Genomic DNA, 9,284 nt, shown 5'->3' with positions numbered 1-9,284 from the left:
AAGCCAACAGCTTAGCAAATTTACAAAAAAGCCCAAACCCTTTTATTCTATCCTCATATTCAAAAGCCTTGCCAAAAGAGTAGCAGATGGAGTTGGACAGACTGCCCACAGATTGCCAAGCAGCTAGACAAGAGCAAAAGCTAGATGAGGTTTGGTTGGAGGCACTTCAGTGCTGCATTATGATTTGAACCACCACCAGCTTTTGAAGGTAATCTTGCCTCACCTGAGATCACTGATATCATATCTGTGTTCTGAAAACACAGAAACGTAAATTTGCTTTAACATTTAATACTAGGAAGTGAGAAGACAAGGGAAGAGGCAAAGAAAGTGCAAGGTGTTGCTGAAGAACATTGCCTAGAGATTCCTTCTTTTTGCAGGGGGGAGGGGGAAGGAAGAAATGTTGAGAGTGTTACAGCTCACAGCTCATTCTGCACTCAGGATTTTGAGTAGTGTGCAGACAGAGGAGGGGTGCAATATTCCAGACTTGACAGCCAACTTGCTTTTTCTGCTGCATCAATACTTTCATGACGTCCTCGTGCACTCACAGGTCTCTCTCTCTGCTCTAGGTCTCCCAGTGCCTTCTTCTACCACTGTTCTTCAGCAGCTCCTGAGCTCTTCACCATCTCCACACACATCTTCTTGGGAGCATTTGTTTCCCATTTGTTGTCTTTGTCAATGGGCTCCATTGAAGGGCACCCAGGTAGAAGACAGGGATTTTAAAAAAAAAAAAAGGAAACAAAGGAAAAAGTAGTGAGCCGAGAAGACTTGGAACAGAGCACAAAGGGGGAAGATCCAAATGCACTGTGCTTTGAAGCGGCAATTGGCAGAATCGCCAGGACCAGACTGCTTGCAGGAAAACTTCTGTGTTGAGGCTGTCAAAGCGAGATCAGTGTTCTGTGTTTCAGGGGAGCCTTCCCCTTTCAAGGGAAGAACTGAGGAGTTGTACATGCCATAGAATTGCCCTAAGAGTATAAGTCAGATAAAGCAGTAAATACAGGCAAGATCCCAGAGTGGCACAAGACACTATCCTGTGACTGCAGGCAACGCACAGCATCTGTACTCATGAAGAACAAGTAGGTTGGGGGTGTTAACACAGAGGTTATTTTGGAACAGTGTTCTCTGCATGGATCCAAGGGATGGGCAAACAACAGGACCAGCTGCCAGAAGTAAACATGAGTGCTAGTGTTCCTCACTGTCTAGCATACCAGTTTTGTCCAAGAGTTCCACGGACAACATTTGTAGTTCAGTGTTCAGTTTCTTCCCAGGCAGGCAGGAAAACCTCCTCTGGATCAACACATTTAGGCATGGCTCGAGATTTCTTCCAGATGTTGCCCCTTCCACACCACATTATAACCAAAAAAAGCTCAGATTGTTTCTAGAAGCATTTAGATCTATTGTCAAACAAAAAAGAAAACCAGTATCTGTTCTTTCCCAAGTGCTCCATTCTAAAGTTTTTTCACACCACTTTTTCCCTGTACTTGAATTGATCTATATGCATGTAGATATGTATGGATATATATTTCCATACCTTTTGTTCCACCTTCAGAAATTGAGCAAGTTCTTCAACAGTGAGGTGATCTTTCTTGTCACTGTAGCTTAGGAGCAGTAAGTAGAGGTCTCGACGCAAGGACATCATCTTGTAAAACACTGAAAATTCTTCAAAATTTAGAGTTCCTTGGTTTTCATCTGTGTCAGCTTCCTAAGAGGTAAAGACACTCAGGTAAGCATGCTGGATGCAGGTGAATTCAAGGAACAAAGCAGAACAAGATTTATATATGAGAACACAAATTTAAAGAATTCTAATCTGCAGGCTCAAACCCTAATACACATAGGCTAAAATAACAACAAAATGATAATACTATCTATTGGATTTTTTGGTGAAAACAGTACTACTGCGGATCCCTACGAAGGTCTCAGTTCCACCTTCAGTTTTGAACTTGTTTCCCACGTAAAGAAGCACACCCTGGGCTTTTTTTCTGATCTATTGCCCTCCTTTATGTCCTGCAGTTATCCTGGATTATAACATAGCAAGTAACATTGTAATTTCACCCCTTGGCTTCCTCTAACAGAGTCTGACATTTAAAAGCATTCAGAACAAGGCCACAGTCTTAAATTAATGGTAATTCAAACTGCAGCACTCTGATCCCCCTGTCAGCTCTCCGCAGGGGGTCCAAGACTGCAGCAGCAGTAAGATTGCACACCAAAATATAACCCCAGCAGCCCCAGTCTTGATTACAGTTTTTGTTTATCCTCAGAGGTAGGAAGAGAAGAAAACAGTACTTAACGTATGTTAATACAAGCTTTTCACTGTGAACATCTGCCTAAGAGGATTGCTTGGATTTTCAAAACAAAGAATATATTCTGGAGGACTGCTGTCAAACATTATCTAGGTCTCCACAATAGCCAAACTTCAGGAAAGCTGCAACTCTTGTTGAGTTTGAGAGTGTAAGCAGATGACAAGACGAAATGAAAGTGTAGCAGCGTGTTAATGTTCCCACAAATAATACCTTTTATTCATAGATGTAATACAGTGCTTTCTCTCTCATTATAATAAACCCCCTTGTTGTCCTCAAAGCAGTGTTAAAAAGGCACGGTTTGCTGCTGTGCAAGTCAGAATGCCTTCTCTGCAGCCCTCTTAACATTGACTTGATGGGCCTGATGGCTTGTCTCTGCACTGGTTCTCCAAGCAGAAATCCCTCTCCAGAAGGAGAGTAAGCATCTCCATCTCGTTATCACTTCTTCCTTCTCAAGAAAACTCTTCCAGTTCATGCCCAACCTCCTTCTGGAGCAAAGGAGCCCATCTACTAGCAGATGCAATGAGCAGGCTTGGTCTGCTTTACATTCCAAGGATGACATTTTACTTTCCCTTCACAGAAGCTGTTTCATTCATATTCAAGCCTGCCCTAGGACGGGAAGCACCATTTACACCACTGACTCCCACCAAGTACAACCAACCAAAGCAGCAGCCCCACACTCTGGCCCCCAGTGCAGGACAGACCTGTTCTGCTTTGTGAGCCCAGCCATCCCTGTGAAGCCAGAGATGCTCCCCCAGACGGAGAGCTGCTGGTGCTCACCCCAAAGCTCTCACACTAAGTCTCACAAACAGCATCAACTGCAGCTGACCAAGTGCAAGAGCTATGCAGGCAGCTAGATATAGGGGTGAGGATTTGTCCCAGAGTTACTTTGCCCTTCCCTACGGGTTCCCTGATGGTTGTTAGCAATTGCCTTACTTCATTCCTTAGCACTTTAAAAATCCAGAGCAAACTAATTGCTTCTTTCCTATTAGCACATAGCTTCCCAATGGTCTGCTTCTCCTGCAGCAGCCAGCAATATCTGCAAAAACTAAGGAACTCAAGGAGCTGCATTTCATCACACTTTGCTAGTGCTACTGTCACCTGAGCTTGAAATTCAGATCACAGCAAGTAAGCCAAAAAGAAATTCGTTCCCAGCTATCTGGTGTTGACTGTGATTTTAAAATCACCATTTCTGACCTCCCCACACCTTAAACGATGTTTATTGTTTGTGAGAACAAACACAATTCAAGTTCACCTCTGCATCACAACCCTACCAATCTCAACGCTTCCCAAACCCTTGCAGAGTGACCTATACTCCACGTATCTCTAATGCTGACTTTATGCCAGACAGGCAATGCACTTTTGACCACACAAGATTCTCCAACCTCCTCGTGTTTTATAGTAAACTGGATTCTGGGTAGTACTGCTTTTGAAGTTATAAAAATTTATTTTGCTCTCCATTTTGCCTTGGATTGTCTTTCCTGTATAAAGAAATGGGCTGGTGGAAAATAGTAATTGTTTTCACACAGTAGACACAAAAAATTGATTCTGGCTAAGAGAGGATTTTACTTTCATAAAGCCAGTTTCTATTAAATATTTTTCCATAATGGAAATGAAAAAAAGTTTTCAATAGAACAACTTCATTGCCTATCAATGCCAGCATAGAATAATTCAGTTCATAGCAATGAAAACAACAGTGCATCTGAAAAAGCACTATTAATGAATGCTCTTCTGTGAAGCATTAATGAATTCTCTTTTATGCAGCTTGTTCTGTTAAACCAGTATTCTGATGTATCTTTGTCCATAAAATGACATGACTTAGGAAAAACGTGTGAGGTGTTGGAATGGAGGACACACTTTTATGTCCAAACTTCCAGACCCTGCTCTGGATCTGTCCAGAATCATACTGTAACCAGCACTGTCTCACCCCAACAACAGCGGGTGTTAGAGGTCACCAACCTGAAACATCTGCCGCACCTTCCTGCGGGGCAGGTTAACATTTAGCTTATGCATCAGCTGGTGGATCTCTTCAATGTTCAGCAGGCCATCTCCATTCTTGTCAGCTTCCTCAAAGGTTTGTTTCACCCAGCTGCAAACATGTCAAGGAAAGGTACGAGAAGGTGATCTCCCCTTGGAAGAGGGAAGCAGAGCAGTTGGGCAGGTAAGGGACAAGATTCAAACTCAGGAGCATAAGTGCTCCCCAGCTCCTTAAATTCTGCTAGGGAGAAGAGCTGAGCATTATTCAATCCAGCTGTCACAAATGTGTCTTTCAAGTCAGAGCCTCTGAGCAAAACAGGTGAATTAAAATATCCCACCACCTGTGTTAGAGATGTTGGGGTACGCCATGAAAAACGCATTGCTGGCAAAGATCTGATGCTATCTACATGGTACTCCCTGTGCTGATGCCAGACCAAAGATTTATTTTTTTTTTTTTTACTAATGTACATTTTCTGGTACAGCTGGCTGTTGCACCATCTAGTTGGTAGAACCAAGATTACTGACACACACAGAGTTAGTATCTCGGGGCAACTGGTTTCATGACTCACAGGATGCAAGCCCAACAGCCATCTGTATACCAAAGATGACATGAATCCAATGCAAAAGGCTGGAATAAAGAAGACTCAACCAAATAGGCAAAGTACACTATTATAAGCCAGAGGTTAATGAGAGCCTCAGTAACAATTAACCACTCTTGATTTTCCAAGTTCCTTCCTCTTAGACTATCGTACATTTATTTCCAATATTTCTCTCCAATATTTCTACCCTCACCTTTTTGTCACGTCCCAAAGAGGAGCAAGTCTATGACTTGCTAATTTGTACAGAGAAAATGGACAGCAATTGTACATTTAGGACAAAATGACATCAAAGCTAGCAGCTGTCAAGATCAGAAAACAGGACTTGATTCTTTACACTGCATATAGCTCATCTCTTCAATAGCATTTCCTGGGATGTTCTGAAGGTTTGTTTGTTTGAACCAATTTTCATCCTTAACCTTGCTATGGACAGCAGTTTCATTTAAATACTTAAAACTGGTACCAGCTTATGACAATTATTTCCAGCTAGGTTCATAATACTTGCCCCTGCACTCTCTTATTTCTGACATTAGCTTCTCCTCTAAGAACGCACTCAGCGCAGTTTTCAAGTATTGCTACACTTGCTCTGACATTTTTATGCACTTCCCTTAATTTTGCTTGAACTTCTCCACTTTTTAAGCAGTAACTTTTAGCCCCTTTTTGAGCATATATCCCTCAGCAGCTTTTGCTAAGCTCTTGCTCTAACTGGAACTGTAACATGGTTGTTTGCGTGCTATCTCCAAGCTGCTGCATTTATAACACAGACAAGGTTTGAAGGGACGTTTCACCAGCAGAGAACATACAGCAGATACGTGCAGCTCAGAGAAGCCATGGATAAATATAGCAAGCTGAGTATGTGTGCAACAGAGCATGCAATATATCCCTCAAATGGATCTGTGCATCAGAATTAACCACTGAAAGTATAAATTTAAAACATCTACTGCGTCTGTTGTCCAGGAGGAATATTTACAAATGATCATTGCAGCCTTCTGTGAGGCAAAAAAGAGACAAGATAACAATTGTTATCAAGATAAAGTGCTGATTTTGTATTTTTAGTTGGAGGGAAGAGCATTCTTTGCATTTAACATGCTTGTCTGCTCTCCTGCAAAAGAAAACATATCAAGAAAATACTCAGGGAACATAATCTTTGCAAGAAGTTCATTTGGGTTACTAGGCTACAAAAATACTTAAGGAGCTCTAAAGATTTGTGCTTCTGACAAACACTGGAGGCTGCAATGTAGGTACAGATATCTGTCACACATCACATAAGAGAAACGGAGGGCCACAAGTTACTGTCATTTTACCAAAGGACTGAAAAAGTTTAGAGTTTCATCTGGGCAAAGGCTAAGAAATTAAAGTTTTCAACCAGTAAATAACTTGAAAACAATGCCTTCTAGTAAACCTTGCAATTTGAAGCAGGAGAATAAAAGAACAGCTGAGCAAACAGAAGATGACATAAATCCTTCTATGATGGACATCCCAGGACACAGAAGCTCTACCAGGTGGTCAGTAGCACAGCAGCCCTCAGACCAGCCAGCTGCATATATTTGCACGTGAAAAACACTTAAGAAAAGCACTGAAAAAGAACAGCTACAGAGGAGTAACACTATTGCTGGACTGCACTGGAAGCCCAATCAAACTATCCTTTATAGTCATGCTGGGGTTAGTATCACTGAGGTAACTATAAACGTGTGTTCTGACACTGCGGTAGGGATTTCACTAATAAAATGCAGGATTGCCCACTGACTTTAGTGAAGTTTAATCCAGTCCCTAATGCACAGTTAATGTTTTATTGCACATGTATGCATCCACGTCACACTTATCTAACATTTCCATCTCAATCAGTGGCAAAATTTTTGGTCCAGTTGGCAGGAGATGAAAGAACACCCTACACCAAATTCACTAAAAAACAGGTAAATACTGTACTGTGCTCAGGTTTGTAAAAGGATACTGGTCGTGGGTTCTCTGCCGCTTAGCGAGCGAGTCTTCATCACTTATCCCAGCCATCAAATATTTCAGTCCTGTGATCCAGGTGCGAGCTTCCTCCGGGTTAGAGGTAATCAGATCCAGTGACTCCAGGTGGTTGCCATGGTAAATGGTAAAGCAACAGCTTGGGTCAAAGTTCCCCTCTGCGTGGCGGTGGAAGATTTCAGACTGATGGCCTTCGGTCACTTTGTAAATAGAATCGATGACAACTGTGGGGAGCAGAGAAATCACAAACTGATATGCTTCTATAGCCATCCGAGCACACTCTGCTTTTCAACAGCTCTGAATTATTCAGGCTAGGAGTCATTAAGCATTTTTAAACATTAGATTGTAATAGGGGATCACTTTAAAATAAGTGAAGAGCAATTTATGCAGTTGATCCACAGAATCACAGAGTGGCCAGGGTTGGAAGGGACCTCAAGGATCATGAATCTCCAACCCCCTGCCACATGCAGGGCCACCAACCTCCCCATTTAATACTAGACCAATTACTAGATCCAAAACATATTACTCACTGTCCTATCTGTAATCCACACTTTAATACTCAACTTCCCAGGAAATTAAAAGGATTGCAGATTTACTTTTTGCCTTTTCACTTTTTCTGGACGGTCTCCATCGGATGCAGGTCCTGTGCTCATCCAGGTAGAAGAGACGAACGAGCCCTTTGGTTCCACTCTTCAGCTTTACCATCTGAGTCCCAGACTGCATAACGCTCATGCATCTTTCAACTGTGAAGCAGAACAGAGCAAGTTCAACTGAACAGCCATCTATTTCCACCAATAAAATGACACAGCGACTTTCAAACTTCTACTAGACATAAAACATTTGCCTTTCACCTTCAGTGTCAGGAAATGCAAGAGATACACTATTTTTTCTTCACAATTTCTCCTTGTAAGAAAATAAAACACATCTGTCAAAACATCTTCACAGAAAAGAAGTCAAAGAAAACCAAATATCGAAAGGAAATATTTTATAGTTGTTCTATGCTTACTTCCTTCAAATATATATATATATATATATAAAAATACATATATATATATATATATATATTTAAATTGCTAGATATGGTGCTGTAATTTTAAAAGCCAGCACTTTGCCAATTTCGAATGGCAAGACCATCGTTCAGTCCTCATTCCTTTGTGCTCAGTAATCCTTTAGCTTCGATCCTGTGATTTTGACACAGTTTGAACTGTTAATGGAATTATAAACACACAGTCCCACTGCACTGCCACACACACGATTACAGCCTTCCTCTCCTGCTACCAAATTTCAAGCACACACTGTGATAGTTTCTTTTTATCTACCCATCCCATCTGGGACGATGGTTTTTCTCCTTGTTTTGATTGCAGTAGACCCATCTCCTCCATTTCATCTCACCTCTTGCCTCCCACGCTTCTCCAAGATCAAGATAACGTTTCGCCTTGATCTCAGTGCATAGCCATGTTCTTAAATTACTTTCCTGTTTCTATCTGTCTGCAGCCTCTCCTCACTTGGTATCACTCCAAAATCGCCACCTGCTGATCTGCTTACACCTTGGCTGGCTCCCAAACACTGCCCAGCTCTGTCTTTACTCATCATCATCATCTTCCTCCTCGACCACAGCAAAGACCCTCACAGCCTCTTGCTCCCTGAGAGAGCCAGAACCAACAGATGGGTGGATTGGCCAGCGCTTTCAGATGAACCAGAAGAGATGGAAAGCAGGGCAGAAACAGGTGCCATTGTCACTAAAGGGTACCCAAAGTGATCCATCGTGGCTTTGACTCAAAGCTACCCGCAGGTGCGCAGAGCAGCAGGCAGCTGTGGCTCCAAACAGCACGGGATGGAGGAGCAGCCTCAAAGAAGGAAGAGTAACTGAAGCAGTCCCTGAAACTTACTGCACACAGGAGGACTGAGCCTTCCACTTCTGAACAAGTTCACTGCAAGCCTGCCTCGAATTCACCTTAATAAAATTGTCCTCCATAAAAGAAGATGGCGAGAGTGTGTGGATATCGAAACCTGAACCGCTACATTAACTTGGCAGGCAGGCTGCACGCGGTATTTCACTGCTGGGGTGTTCTAGTACAACAAGGTTTTGGCTTAGAGGCTTAGCAACAAGCTACTCAACACAGAAAATCTGCTGCTTTGTACCTAAGCCTATCAGTTACTAATAAGTCTCAAAGAGAAGTAATTCTCACCTAAGTCTTCCTAGTAGCATTAGCTCACCTATGAGGAAAGCAGCTATTTCACTGAGCTGTTGTGGAGGACCACTAACAAAGGCAGCAGAGAGGGAACTGCTTTTCCTTCATGTAAGAAAAGCAGATGGACCACAATCAGATAATTGCAAAGACAACAACTGCACAATTTATTTGTCACTGTTTTAATTGCCCAAGTATTACTATACCACATTGATAAAATAGATTCATTTCACAGATACGTTTTCAGATACACTTCC

At 42.2% G+C, this 9,284-nt stretch overlaps 1 protein-coding gene across 7 annotated transcripts in view; it reads right to left on the bottom strand.

The window, feature by feature from the left end:
- PLCH1 (phospholipase C eta 1) overlaps window positions 1–9,284 on the bottom strand; it is a 57,307-nt gene that overhangs the window by 28,790 nt on the left and 19,233 nt on the right. For 6 of the 7 annotated variants that reach the window (XM_010717027.2, XM_010717030.2, XM_010717029.2 and 3 more), the window contains exons 3-6: window positions 7,435–7,581; window positions 6,819–7,062; window positions 4,254–4,383; window positions 1,529–1,699 (exon numbers count right to left, since the gene is read on the bottom strand). In XM_010717027.2, the coding sequence (XP_010715329.1) occupies window positions 1,529–1,699; window positions 4,254–4,383; window positions 6,819–7,062; window positions 7,435–7,581 (692 nt within the window). Of the gene's footprint in view, window positions 1–545; window positions 681–1,205; window positions 1,508–1,528; window positions 1,700–4,253; window positions 4,384–6,818; window positions 7,063–7,434; window positions 7,582–9,284 lie in introns of those variants that run through there. The other variant, XM_010717032.3, reaches the window with a different exon arrangement.

This window comes from Meleagris gallopavo, chromosome 11 (genome assembly GCF_000146605.3).
Source record: "Meleagris gallopavo isolate NT-WF06-2002-E0010 breed Aviagen turkey brand Nicholas breeding stock chromosome 11, Turkey_5.1, whole genome shotgun sequence".
Lineage (NCBI taxonomy): Eukaryota > Metazoa > Chordata > Aves > Galliformes > Phasianidae > Meleagris > Meleagris gallopavo.
This window is presented reverse-complemented; position numbering and strand designations above follow the sequence as displayed.